The 15,031-nt window shown below is 43.2% G+C and overlaps 1 protein-coding gene across 3 annotated transcripts in view; it reads right to left on the reverse strand.

Moving 5' to 3' along the window:
- Nucleotides 1–15,031, reverse strand: part of SHTN1 (shootin 1) — a 103,501-nt gene that overhangs the window by 25,361 nt on the left and 63,109 nt on the right. For all 3 annotated transcript variants that reach the window (XM_032311926.1, XM_032311925.1, XM_032311927.1), the window contains 3 exons: nucleotides 10,606–10,688; nucleotides 4,056–4,165; nucleotides 903–956 (listed from right to left, as the gene is read on the reverse strand). In XM_032311926.1, coding sequence (XP_032167817.1) covers nucleotides 903–956; nucleotides 4,056–4,165; nucleotides 10,606–10,688 — 247 coding nt within the window. The remainder of the gene's footprint in view (nucleotides 1–902; nucleotides 957–4,055; nucleotides 4,166–10,605; nucleotides 10,689–15,031) is intronic.

Raw genomic sequence — 15,031 nt, forward strand, 5'->3', positions numbered from 1 at the left:
TGGAGACGGGCATTAGGCCTGTTCTCCAATGGATAGGAGTTACCTTTAGAGAATGAATTGAGTAATGGGGCACCTGGATGACGCAGTCGGTTGAGCATCTGACTTAGTTTTGGGTTCTGTGGGGACCTCAGGGCTGTGAGATGGAGCCCCACCTTGCACTCTGGGCTCCGCAGGGATCCTGCCTGACATTCTCTCTCTCTTCCTCCCTTGGCTCCTCCCCGCCCCTCCCCCCATGCTTGTGTAAGCTCATGCATGTGCGCATGCGCGCGCGCGCGCGCTCTCTCTCTCGTTCTCTCTCAAATAAATAAATAAATCTCAAATAAATAAATAAATCTTAGGAAAAAAAAAGAAAAAAGAAAGTGAAATCGGTAACATAAAGACAGAGACTTTTATCTTATTCTCCAACTTATCATCATGTAATTTTTTAAACTGTGAGGAAGAGCAGACAGTGAGTGGCCCTGATTCCTGACACTAACGTATTTGGGTAGGAGCTCAGGTCGACATTTTGGCACCAACAGTTCCCCTTCCGCGTCCCCAACTTAAGCACTGTCCATGTAAAAAACTCTACTGTGTTTCCATTATGACGCCCTAATCCTCCGATCTGGTCACTCTGTCTTGAGGCTGAAGGCAAGGACTGCAGGGCAAGAACAGGAAGTAACAATTCTGGTGAAAGTGTAACCATTCTTCTAGAATAGCAGCAGCAGGGTATGGATGCATGACACACAGTAACATATCCGATGGAGCAGTCCACGGCACGATCAAGAGAACCATCATAAGAACTGAGGATTATTGTGAATGAAAATAAAACATATCAAAACCAATTATTTGTAAAAATAGATTTAAAAAATATTCTCTTCTCAGTTTCCCATAAACTAAAGAATAAAACCCAGATCCATTCTTACCAGTATGCCCTTGAGCTCGTTCACCGCACTCTCAGAGCCTTTGGAAGAGTCTGGCTACAATTTTAAAAAGAAAGGACAATTAATGATTTGGTTTAAAAATACTAAACAGTGATTTTTACATGGCAAAGTATTGGCAACTTCTATTGACTATCTTTTTTTTTAATTAAGTCTATGTCTTACGGTTAGGAAAAAATATTAGACGGGTTAGTGCTCGCAAGGGGCAGTGAAACAGAAAATTAGGAGAGGCAGTCGAAGCAAGAGGACTCAAGCCCACATATGCTAAATGCCATTTTGTTACTTCTTGTTATCATCATACAGAGAAAAGGTCTGGGAAGCACCAGATCTCAGGGATTCTATTTCAAATTATTCACTTTTTACAATAAGCAGCTCTCTGCTGGCATGGCTGGATGGGCACCCGTGAGCGAGGAGCAGGGGTGAAGGCAGCAGCGCGGGGCAGGCGGCAAGCGACAGGGCAGAAACCTCTCTCGGCTCCGCTAGCTCCAGGCGGATGCCGGCTGATAGGGGAAGGCACGTCTGGTTGCAGGAATTTCACAACAGCACTGAGTCAGGAGCAGGGATCAGCAAAGAACCTGGCTTCACAGGAGAATGTTAGCATCACTGGCCACCGAAGCAGTAAGAGAGGCCATGGAGGGCGCACAGTCCAATGCCTCCGTCTTACTTAGGAGGAAAGGTGCACCTTGAGAAGGGCTGTATTGGAGTCTTGATGACAAGCCCAGTTGGAATCTGGCTTCTGGCTACGCCATGAACAAAATAACTTGAAATGAAATTCTGGGGAATATTCGCCTACCCCACAATACCTAAAAGTCTCTGTGGTTCCCTCGACTACCTTCATGGAGGGAAAATCTAGCAGGAGGTCCTCAAAAGAAGACCTCTGATCTCCCCGGTACCACGTCCTCTCACAAGGACAGAGAAGAAGAGAGGACACGCAGGGGACTCCCTGGCCTCGCATTCCGGGAAAAGAGGCAAAGGCAATCTCTTGGTCATGGAGAGACCGGAAGGGATTAATCATGACCTCTAACCTTTCCTTCCAAGAGCTAAGAAAAGAGGAAGATCCGTGCCAATTTTTTTTTTTTTTAAATGGGCAGTGAACGAGGGAGAGAGGGGGCAGGAGAGGGACGGGGACGGGGAGAGGGAGAGAGGTCTGCTGCTTATGTACCAGTCGGATGAAAACATTCTGCTTTCACAGGCTACGCTTTCTGGGAAACACCCGTGCCAAGAGCGCCAGTCACAGGTGCCAGCCCAAAGCTCCAAGACACTAATTGTAACCGCAACAGTATCAACGATGACATCAAGGAATTTAGAAAGTTTGCAGTTGAATGAGTGTTCTCCAGGGAGGCCTGACTTCTGCAGGTGCGCTGCTCGGGGGACAAGCGTTGACTGATGTCTGGGCAAGCGCCCTGGCTCCAGGCCACTCAGTGCCCATGCCACGCCACCGCCTCGGACTGCAGCACCTCTTACAGCCCGGCTGGCGAGTGCTCGGCCCGTGACCTGGGCGGGGAGTCAAGCGCATGCAGTGGCCACTTGCTCAAAGGTGACTGATTGCGTCATTCAGCACTACAGCTATGTGGCTGGACGATTACCCGCGGAACACCCAGGCGTCCACTCTCCTTGTTCGGCTGTTCCCCAGCTCTGCACTGACATTATATAACAAGTAACTGTTGGAAGACTCAGGGCAAGAAGAAGAAGGACAAAGCGATCCTCTGAAAAGCAAAGTACATACAGAACACTGATCGCTTAGGATTCAACAAGCTTTCAACACTTTTCTCTCTAAACTAATTTTGGCTTCTTCATGACATTGCGTTTTTCTCTAGTCTGTTTGGTTTGGCTGATTTGTTCTGAAACGGTTGTGATGTGAAAGTCTTACACCATCATCCACTTGAGCCCCACGACAACCCCGTGAGTGGGAGAGGGCCAGCGCTCCGCCCAGTCCGGGGAGAGAGGAGCCTGGCGAGCGGGAGGCGGGTAGCATCCGGCCCCAGCTCCTGCAGCAGCGAGCTTCAGACGCCAAACCCCGGCGCCCAGCCCACAGGCCAGACTGCGGACGCTCCGTCCCTTGCCTCGGAAACTGCTCAGAGCACTAGCAGACCTGTACTCCAGTGGCTGCGAAAGCTTCCATTTCACACTCTGTCAACCCACTGCTTGCATTTGGGTATTCTTTCCCTCTTCCCCCTTTCCACAGACAGCCCTCCCACCACGACAGCTCCTGCCCTGCCTGGCCACCTCACCGGCCGGTGATCAAGTGACAACTCTTTAAAGTCCAGCAGAATTTGTACTGAACAGTCATGATCCTTGGGGTCACTGAAGCAGTGGAAGAGGAGCATCCATGAGAGCAAGAATGAACCTTAAAAGTTTGGTTTAGAAGAAGAAAGAGGACCCATCTGCTGATGCTTTATTACAGGGAGAAAACAAATAAACAAATCATTTTTCAAGACACAAAGTATCAAAACCCTACTGTTGGTCTATTTCAATGGGACGCACCCACGAGGGAAGGGAGAGGTACTGAGCTGGCTCCAGGCGCCAGATCTCGGTGCTCCCCGTGGTCCAGCTCAGAAGGCAGCTGAGGACGCAGATACACAAAACGTTCTCCTTGCAGTGGCCTGGACCAGGTTTGTAAAATAATGGAATCAGACAAACCTCACTATTTTCCCAAAGCTGTCTTTAGTCCTCCTGACACTATCGTGCTATGCCCCCTGTCTACCTGGCCCCTCTCCCCCTCACACGGAAACAGAAGCCTCAGGAAGGGCAAGGATTTTTGTCTCTTTTGTGTCCTGCTTTAACCTCAGGGTCTGAAACAGTACACACAGGCACACAGGAGATACTCAATCCATACTTGTTGAATTGCACAAAAGGAATTAAAGAAAAGAAAGCGCATGATCATCATTTGTTGGGTGCAGAGGTTCGTATCAAGCGGAGGACAGCATCTCCAACAATCTGACTTTCTATAAGGATTTAGGTTAACCGCGGCTCAAACGGGAATCCTGAGACACGCTTGTATGAGAGGATAGCCTTTTATGACACATTAGCCTTATCCTAAGATTTCAGTCACCCTGATGTCGCTTTCATCCAATTTCAAACTTCTATTCTTGAAAAAAGGAAGCATCACGGGAAAGGGAACATTTAGTCATTCCATACCTTTGCCTTCGGTCTAGCTGTCTGATTCACAGGTCTAAGATGAACTCCCTTTTTAATTCTATCCATCATCTCCTCAACTGCTTGCCTCTTCAGATCCGTGACTTCTTCAGCTGTCAAAGAACACACACAGAAATCATCTTATGTTACAAGAAAACAGCTACTTTCTATTCCGATGCACTTTGTAATTAAGCACAACTGCTTCTCAGACAGAATCACAAGACATCAGAAAACAATTTACTGAGGTTAACAGCTACCAGGTAGCCACACTTTTTTTTTTTTTAATTAAAAGACCTGTTTTTTTTTTTTAAGATTTTATTTATTTATTTGACAGAGAGACATCACAAGTAGGCAGAGAGGCAGGCAGAGAGAGAGGAGGAAGCAGGCTCCCTGCTGAGCAGAGAGCCCGATGCGGGACTCGATCCCAGGACCCTGAGATCATGACCTGAGCCGAAGGCAGCAGCTTAACCCACTGAGCCACCCAGGCGCCCAAGACCTGTTTTTTAAAACAAATTAGAGTTACAGGGGCCCCTGGGTGGCTCAGTCAGTGAAATGTCCTACTCTTGATCGCAGCTTAGGTTTTGATCTCAGGGTTCAAGCTCCATGTTAGGCTCCACTTAAAATAAAAATAAAAATAAATAAAAATTAGAGTTGCTAATTTATAGCCTGAAAATCAATACTCGTTCATCTCTGTTAAAATTCAAGTGGATTCGGTCCCATGTCAGCATAATGACAGACCTGAACTTCTGCAGCTTTCTATCTAACCACAAATAATCATTTGATTTTGTCTCAGAGATGTTTTTATAACTTATAACATCCTATGTCAAAGAAATCAGCCCAAAGAAGGAATAACTATTAAAAAGCCATTTGGAAATAAAAGATAAAAGAGATCTGTTAACTTGCTGGAAGAAACCCACAGTCAGAAGATGAACAGCAGATAGGTGAAATCTATTTTTAAATTGCCATCTTTTGTTTAGGAATCACAATGGAAGGAAACATTTAAGCAAACCTTTTTCAAGTTTTTTACCCATTGTCAATGTTGAAAGAAAACATACACCTAGAAATGATTGCAATTAAGTAATTAAATTTGATTTTAAAAATTCAACTATTGTTTAAACTTTGCACTATTTTGCTGCAAAAACAATAAAGCTGTTAAAATATACATCAATTAGATGAATGTAGCTGAGGTGGGCTTAAAGCTACTGATCAGAATAATGAAATCTGTCTGTTGCACAATAGCTTGACCAAAAGCACTCAGTCGTTTCTGGAACATTTATCACCATCATTGCCATTCTAGATCTCGTATTTACATCTGTCTCATTCACTGCAACCGATATATTTAAGTACCTCACCAAGACCTTCCTCTAAGGCTGTTTAGCACATTCTACAATGCTGGGTGTACAGTAGGCACTCAGCAAGTACCCTATCCGCTGACTGACCTGTTAAACTTTTGGCTTTATGTGGTTGTGAATATTTTTGCTATTTGAGCAGAAATAGTTAACGCCCAAAAGGACAGCTTCTAAATGGAAGCCATCACAACAACATCCCCAAGGCAATGGATGGGAGTGTCGGGCTTCGCACTAATAAGGGCTACACTGTGGCTTCTTTTTCTGCCACGTGGACTTCACACTAACACTGACTGAGTAGCTACTGCTATTTCATTACACCCAGGGGAGCAACCAGAAGAATCCAGAAGGTTCCACCATCCTCACCTAGGCGGCACCACAGTGATGGGATCACCACCACTACACTCATGGTACAACCCAAATCTTCCGACAGGGTCCTAACTTCAGTTAGGGCTCTGCCATCTTCGCGGGCCATTGATATGAATGAAAAGTTCTCCATACTCAAACCCAAACAGCATTTTTCAGATCCAGATGGCAAGAAAGCATCTTTTGCCGGGCAACGTGGTAAACATGGCACCGAAGTCAGAACTCACCCACCAGTAAATGAAAGAAAGCAAAACTGTGGGCTGATTGACTCTGTGCCCTTAAGCAGCATTTTCTCGGGCAGCTTCTGTAGATGGCTCCCAAGCATCAACAAGGGGACAGACAAGAAAATTACTATAGAGAGAAATTCATTCATTCATTTGTTCACTCACTCACTCATTCAGTATCAGAATACCTATTCTGCACAACAGGGTGCGTGTGCTGACCCTATTCCAAGCAGGGGAGATAAAGCCCAGATCTGCCACGCAAGCGCCTGGTAAGGGTATGCAGTTTATTTCTGAGGAAAAGAAAATTTTTTCTTAAATCCTAAAAAAAGACATGTGATTTTTCAGAAAGCCTGCCATTTTGAGTGAGACTTGAGAAGAGCTGCATGGCAACAGGAACACGGCCGACAAACAGATTAGCGCTCTGTAAGGAAGGACTGGAACCCAATTAAATGCACCATACAAAAACTAATTAAGGCAGACAGATGGAGAATTATGGTCGACACCATTCAAATTTGCTGCAGCATCTAACATAACAGGAATTTAAAGTAGTTTCTTATTTTTGCTTGCCAGAATCATAGTGATAATTCAGAGAAGTGCCACTATCTGTATTGTGTACAGATTATAAACCAGGCTTTAATTTCTTAGTCTTTTTCAAATGTAAAGGCTTAATTGGTCTTAAGGAAAAATCACTCTTATCAGATTCCCTGCGCAGGCACAATACAGAGGGCAACGCTAGGTTAGCTACACAAGCTTTCTCTCTCACCAACCCTGCTTTTGAACTAGCAAAAAGCAATCTATACAAACTTCTAAACTATTAAGCAATTCTAATAAATCTACAAGAATCACGTACAGAGAGCTCATGGTATGTTTTGTAATTCTTTCTGCGATCACGCAGCTGGTAATTGTCTCACAAAAGCATGTAATCAGAAGGACAATGGAAATATGCAGGATACTGGGGATTAAAGAAAAGGGACAAATGAAGACAACAGGTCTAATGTCACTGAACTGCCACAGGAAAATCAAATCAAATGTTCTTTGAGTTAGTGCTTCAAGGTCAGTCTTAGATCAGAAAGCTACACGTAATTAATTGAGGCTTAAATTTTAAGACCTACTTGAAAAATAAGTTCATTCCTTAAAGAAAAGACCCACAGACAAAACCATCACCTTGTTGCTCAATAAAACCTTTTGTTATTACTTAGGGGAAATGAAAATGAATTTCTAAATTCCAGGGAATTACTGTTCTCTTTTATTAACATTTTTAAAAAGGCGTCTAAAAAGAATCTTATGCCACCTTGATCTACAAAATTTCTAAAGAACACATCATGGTTGAGTAAGTCTGAATTTGACGTAAGGTCATAAAGTTAAGGATATTTCCTTAGCCACAATGATCACAAGAGCCTGCCGAATGAGGACTTCTGCCCCTCAAAGGGTGGTTGGAACCCCGTCTTTTTTTGTTGTTGTTATTTTTTTAAGCTAACATTTTGAGTATTTTCAATGTGCTGGGTACTTCTCCAAACACTTTACATGTTAGGAGACTCATTAATTCTCACAACCACCCTATGAAATAGGGATTATGATTATACCCACTCAGCAGGTGAGCAAACTGAGGTAAGAAAATGTCAACATATTAACGGCCTAAATATTCGATAAACAGCAAGCATACCTTTAAAATCTCAGAACTTGTCCAATAAATGCATGCTTACCGAAATTACAGTTATTAATTCAAAGTTTGCTAATTATTTCTTACATTTAGACCTTAAAGCTACTCCTAAAATATTCCACAGACCTTCCCTTACAATTTGGCTTTTTAAGGCCCATACCCTAGAGGCACCTGGGTGGCTCAGTTGTTAAGCCTCTGCCCTGGGATCAAGCCCCATGTCTTCCCTGCTTAGCAAGAAGCTTGCTTCTCCCTTTCCCACTCCCCCTGCTTGTTTCCCCTCTCTTGCTGTCTCTCTCTCTCTTAAATAAATAAGTAAAACCTTAAAAGGAAAATAAAAAGTTAAGAGCCATACCCTAGCAATAAAAGTTTTTTCATTCATCAGCTCTGAGAAGAATACCAACTGGCCAGTAAAAACCATCATAAGATGCTAACAAAAGATAACACTATGACAGCAAGACCGATCCCTGCTTAGAAATGTAAGCTCCAAAGCGTCACAGACGACCCCAATGTTTGATGCTCTGCCTTCATTCATCATGCATTTAATCATTGTTGATTTATTCATTCAACAACTTGGTTTGGTGCGACGTGTTAATGAGACACGTAAGTAACGACCCTGCCAGACAGAGAGAGGCTGCAACCACGAGTGTCCGTGGTCCGTACCATTTCAGGTGGTATAGTTTAGAGTGGCTTCAGTTTAAAACCCCATGAGTGACTTCTGTACCAGTCACTCGACTTAAATTATCCCAGGTGACAACCCAATAATTCAGGAATGAGGGAGAGAACATGCCCCACATCGGGAATTGTAAATGAAACATCACTTTCATAAGGAAAACTATACGGTTTCTAACACTGGGGTTAGCAAGCTTAGAATACTTTTTTTTTTTTTTTTTAACTTAAGGATGCCGTTGAGGATGACAAGCCGATAATGTCATTTACTTAGAAGGGGAAATCATTTTATTCTGACTGCTCTCCTGACCTTCTAAGTCTTACCAATGGTCCCCAAACAAGATTGAAACAAAATTTTAAGTTTAACCAGAATGTCAGGAAGGCTTACTGTCAGTAACACAGCAGAGCTATCCTGCAATCACCAAAGACAAGACTTCTGAATCCTGTGATGCCTTGTGGCAAGCAAAATGTCCCTTTCAGAAGTACTATGAGAGAACCAGGTCCCAAAGCACTGTAAGATGCAGGCACGAAAAGTCGACATATACAGATGAAATCGACTACCTCTGTAGTGGTGCTGCAGGGTTTTGGGTAGCAAGGCTAGGGTTAGGTCTAAACTTGAATTCACTGAAGGTCCATACAAGCTGTGGGAGACCTGCAGGCAGGAGTAAGCCCTCAAAGAGTCTGCAGTCAGTTCAGGGGGAGAGATGTGGAAATAACCCCCAAACACCACAGCAGGGGCTGTGGGGTGGGACATCATAAAGCCTGAAGCAAAATGCTACAGCCACACAGAGCACTGGACCCATACTAAGGAGCTAACACTGACGATCAAGAGGAAGTGGAGGCAGAGCCTGGAGCCTACACAGGAGACATGTAATTCGAGCCTCCTGCCCCAGAAAGCACCGACCAGAGGAAGGCAGCAGAGCAATTCTGGAACGCAAACCCAGAGCGAGTGCAGAGGGGAGTCTTCAAGGTCACGGTCCAGCCATAAGGTAGAGCAGACATACAGAAATGAGGCTAAGCAGCCTACAACAGGGTTTGGACTCTATTCTGATGCAGTGAGAGCACTCAATGTCACAGGACACGGGACAACAATCTGAGGACATCAGTCGGCCAATGGTAGGAAACTGGGGAGACAGGATCGCTGAACCTGGGGGCAGGAAAAGGGGGCCGAGAAGTCTGCACCAACTGGGCTGGACCCAGGCAAACCTGCCATGCTTTGTAACTAGCAGGTGCTGAGTTTAACGTGGGTTCTACTGGTCAGCCCGAAGCTCCGGGAGCCAGCGCTGCTCCCGGCGGCCGATGCCTCGGCTCAAGGGGAAAACCCTCCTCCCTCCAACCCCATCATCAGGTCATCCTCAACCTCGCCGCTCTCCATCCAGTCTAACCCCTGTGAATGCCCCTCCCAGAGCTGTTCCCGGATTTACCCACTTCTGTCTCCACTGCTACCACCTTCGTCTGAGCCACGCGCCTCTGAATGACCACCTCGGCTCACCCCCCTCTCATTCCTCTGCAGTCTGCTCCCTGTCCTCTCGCAGCGAACAGTGTGATTTCTTTAAACAGACCAATCTCACCTTGCCACACCCCTACTTAAACTTCTCCTGGCCTTACAGTTCAAAATCTCGACCACATCCGAAGTCTGGCTCAGACTTCCTTCTCTTGTACCCCACGTTCCAGTAAATACCAACCTTTGTTCAGTTTCCTAATACGCCAAGCTCCTTCCCCACTTTGATTTGGTTGCCCCCCTATGGGAACTACTTTTATTCTAAATATCCCATCCTGACTTCCCATATCTAAACTACTCAGCTTAAGCACTGCTTCCTGATACCCACATCCCCCCCTCCATACTCTTGTAGAAACGTGTGTTCTTCCCCGAGGAAATCGTCCTTGCTTACTGCTCCCCCACTCAGTGTCACTCTCTGTCTTCTGTCTCCGGCACACAGCACGAGGTCAGTACATAGCCGGGGCTTGATCAAGTCTCAGTTCACTTGCTGTGAACTCTAAAAAGTCTTTCCCCAACCCCCGCACCTGCAATCACTCCCTCTCGTTCCTTCATACCTCCTCCTGTAGCCTCACCCTGGAAAGCAGACACACCCAGCAGACCACACCTTACAGGTGACCCGCTCCAGACAGGGAGTGGCTGGAAGGCAGGGACCCTTTTCTTATTTCTTATCAGCTGCTAGGTTCCCATTTCTCCCCAATCCGTTCACAGTCAAAGAACTCAAAAACTATGTGTGTTGTTGAAAACCTGTGCTGAAACCACTGAGAGTAAAACCCAAGTGGGTGAGAATTACTTGTTTCTGGTTGAGCTGCCTTTTCCTTCTTAGCACCACTGCCGCTGGGGTGGGATCGCTTCCGGATCATGGACATGAGGGATCTTTGGGAGAAAGAAAGAGAAAGAAAGGAGATTACTAGGTGCTGGAAAATTCTAGAAATAACATGTATTGATTCAAAATAATCAGTAAAAATCCAATTCTTTTCTAGGTGCATAAATGGAGAGCTAGAACTTAGGAGTCTACTTTCCATTTTTAATAAATTATTAAATTTTCAGCACTTTAAGGAAGAGAGAGATGTCTCATCCCTTTCTGCGTGGAACCGAACTCATTACTCTAAGAAGGGAGCCGCTATCATGACCAATACTGTACAAAATAAAACAGAAAAAAAGTCAACATGCAAACCTACAATTCAGAAAGAGCTATCTATGTAAAACGTTTGAGGGAGAGGGAAGAATCAAAGAATTAGGGGATATTTTCAGTAAATATTTATCTGTGAAACATGCGCATAACGACATCTGAATCTGAGTGACACAGAGCAGATACCTAAGGGACAAAATACATTTAGACCATAGTCTCTCTGGTCTATATTTATAAAATCTGTATAAAAGGCAAATCATGATAAATTTAACATTAAATGACCTCCACGTATGAAAAGACACCAGAAAGAATAAAGAGAAAGGGCGCCTGGCTGACTCAGTCAGAGGACCATGTGACTCCTGATGTCAGAGTCATGAGTTTGAGTCCTATGCTGGGTGTAGAGATTATTTAACTAGAGAAAACTTCAAAATTTTTTCAAAAAAAAAAAAAAAAAAGAATAAAAGGAAATTCTACAGATTAATAAAGCATATAATGCAACAGGAAAATGGATAAAAGCTTTGAAACACCATAAGAGATGCCCAAATCTCCAAAGACCATACCAAAAAAAAAAAAAAAAAAAAAAAAAAAAAAAAAAAAAAATCACTTGACTTCACTAGCTACTAGGAAAACACAAATGAAACCCACACTGATATACTACTACACACTTATCAAACAGGCAAGAAATTTCTAGTCTGATATTATCATGTGCCGGTAGGTCTGTGGAGTAACAGGAAGACAGTGGATAACTTCAGACTGAAGATGGCGGACAGACCGATGGTGGAAAACTTTGGAAAACGCGTCAGGCATTATGCAGTGGAGCAGAAGACACACTGATCCTTGGAGCCAGGGGTTCCACCTCTGACCATCTTACAGAAACCAATCCTTGTGCACCAGGATTCATTTACCAGAATCTTCGTGTAGAATTTCCAGAACTTCCCTGAACTGGTAATAACTCAAAGGTATAAGGGCCATAATGGATAAACATACATAATTCATTTGTAAAATGGATTATGTATCCATGAATATGGATGAACTTGAGCTACACAACAGAACACGCGAGAATCTTACAAAGTAACATGGAATAAAAAGAACAAGACCCAAATGAATACAGCAAAATTCCAATATATAGTTAGAAAAAAAAACCATATGCATATTTATAGGAGTTTAGAGATATATACGAAAGAAAAATTTTTTCTTGCTACCAGTATTTTTCTGCTTCTTGATTTGGAGGGTGAACACATGATGTTCACTTTGTATTACTTTTAAACTGTACAGAAGTGTGTGTACGCTCCTACACACGTTATCAGTCTCCCCTCAAAAAAGCTTACAAAAAACCCAAATCAACCAAGAATTCTAGAACTTTATTATAAGTGTTCACTATAAATATTCTCAGTGTGGTAAAGCAGACTTGACAAAGTACAGTCCTGAGGAAGCCATGCTGGGAAGGCATATCGCTGCCTCCAGAAAAGCAGCACCTGGACGCACATAGCAATACCTGGCGGAGGACGGAACAACTCAGTGTTTCTTAATCACCGTAATTTTTAGATTTTTTAAAATTTCTTACTTCTGCCTTGAGATCTATGATTAATCCCCTCTCTAGTTGCCTTTTCTTAAAATTCCCAAACACACTGAACAATCTCTCACAAAGCACAGGAGAAAGCAATCACTATGCTCTACCCTGGGAGGTTTCTAGAACTTACCAACAAGCACATTTTATTCCAGAAGTTGGAAGAAATGAAATCATGCAAACTTTGCCCATGTTCCCCATTCTGTCACTGAAGGCAGAACTCTTCAATGTCTACAAGCTAACGTTCAGTGGGGCTTAGAGAGGGTTCTCCCCCCGCGAGGAAAAAGATTAACATTTGGTAGCCTGAGGAACACAGACTACTTTCTAATGTGGATGGGCCTCACACAATCAGTGGAAGGCCTGAATAAAACAAAAGGATGACCCTTCCCCAAATAAAACAGAATTCCTCTGCCTGAATACCTTGAAATTAGGACATCTGCTTTTCCCTGCGTCCAGACTTGAAACACTGCCTATTCCTGGTCTGGAGCCTGCTGACCTGAGACCACACCACAGCCTCTCCTTGGCTCCAGCTTTTTGACTCACCCTGTAACTTGCCACAGTCCATAATCATAGGAACTAATCCCTTCGAATAAACCTTGAACGGACATGATGTATATACATGTACGTATACATATACAGACACACACCCTTGCTGGTTCCGTTTCTCTGGAGAATGCTGACTAATACACCAATATAGCCCCCGCCCTTGACCCACATCTGCCCAGGACCTCTCCCGTGTTCACTGCTGCTGGTACAACACGACCACGGTCTGCCTTCTTCCTCAAGGCCCTAGACTGCCCTCTCCCCCAATCTCTGCTTTCATTCTATCCAAGGACTCTGCCAGGGTAAAACAAATGTGGCTCAGGACCAAAGTTAGAAAACCTTGATTAGTGGATTCAAAGTCCACTGAAACTCCATATACGTGCAAATATATTTCTTTGACAAGAAAGTACCCCTTGTCAAAAAAAAAAAAAAGAAAGAAAGAAAGAAAGAAAAGAAAACCAACAAAGAAAACTCTGAGAAATTACATCTTATACTACTTAAGTTCACCTTAAAATAAAAATCATTCATGTTATTCAATGAAAACTTTCTTCGAAGGGCCCTTATGAAAGAGTTCATGCTTTAGACATACATAATCTGAACCCTGTATTCATTTCTCAGTAAAACTATAAAGTGCTCTGGGAAAATATTCTGTTTAGGTTATACTTTACTTTTAATTCCAAGGGCTTCCGGATTTGTGAGACTAAAAATTAAAGACAAAAGCAACACTATAATCGTGTTTTTTTTTAATAGTTCTCCCTCCTCATAGACAGAAGTGACCTTTTTATTTTATTTATTTATTTGACAGAGAGAGGGAAATCACAAGTAGGCAGAGAGAGAGGGGGGAAGTAGGCTCCCTGCTGAGCAGAGAGCCTGATGCAGAGCTTCATCCCAGGACCCTGAGATCATGACCCAAGCTGAAGGCAGAGGTTTAACCCACGGAGCCACCCAGGTGCCCCAGAAATTATCTTTCTTATCAGCTCAAAATTCTACACCTTAGAAGATCAAAGTGATGAATTTCCTATTTTAAATGTCAAATTCAGAATATCTCCAACAGATTTTAGCTACCCAGGACAGAAAGAATTTATAATACCTGAAATTCTTTCAATGGATTCTTGGATTGAGCAGCTGTAAAAATTATTTTGCCTTGACTACTTCAATGGCTCAAAGCAGATTATGTCATACCCTCAGTAAGAAAACCTAATGAGAATCTTTTTAAAGGGCAAAGTCCCATTTTCATCATTGTGTGGGAGGAACATACTACACATTGTATTAACACGGAAAGACTTTGCAAAGGTGCGAAGTAGGAAAAAACGGCCTCTGTGTGAAAGGATTAAACAAATCACATGAGTCAATGAAAGGTAAAAGAAAAATCTAGCAAAATTTTAAATTCCCTTTGTTCAAAAACAAATGATACAGAAGTAGCTAACATCATGATATGAAGAGGGAAGCCGTCACCATGGCAAGCAGGTTGTGTCTTATGTAGCTCTGGATGGAGTAAGAAAGAACCACAAGGAAGGCAAAACATGCCCCTAGGTTTCCTGGGGTGGACCGTGCTTACTTCAGGCACTCAATACCACCCAGTCACCTCAGGCTTCAGAAAAAGTGAATTCCTGTCTGCATATGTGATTCCCTGTCGCAAGAATGTAAACGTAATTTCTTCTTCTTCTTACGGAGGGTTCTTCTCCTGGCATTAATAAAGGTTTAAATATGAGGTTAGGGACAAAACATAATTAGCACTCTGAGTTTAATTACTAGTGTGTAACAATTAGTCCTGATAAGTTTTTGTTTCCTTTAGTACTTTTATTTTTAAGGTAAATGAACAAACCAGAGCTTTTCAAATTCAAATTAAGGCAAGAAAAGATTAAAAAAAAAAAAAATTCTGGGAGAGCTCAAAATTCCTTGGTCTTCCAGTTGAAGGAAATCCTAACATCAGGGGCTGAAATCTTAACACTGAAGTATCAAACTTCTTTCTTTTTT

This window comes from Mustela erminea, chromosome 14 (assembly GCF_009829155.1).
Source record: "Mustela erminea isolate mMusErm1 chromosome 14, mMusErm1.Pri, whole genome shotgun sequence".
NCBI classification, from domain to species: domain Eukaryota; kingdom Metazoa; phylum Chordata; class Mammalia; order Carnivora; family Mustelidae; genus Mustela; species Mustela erminea.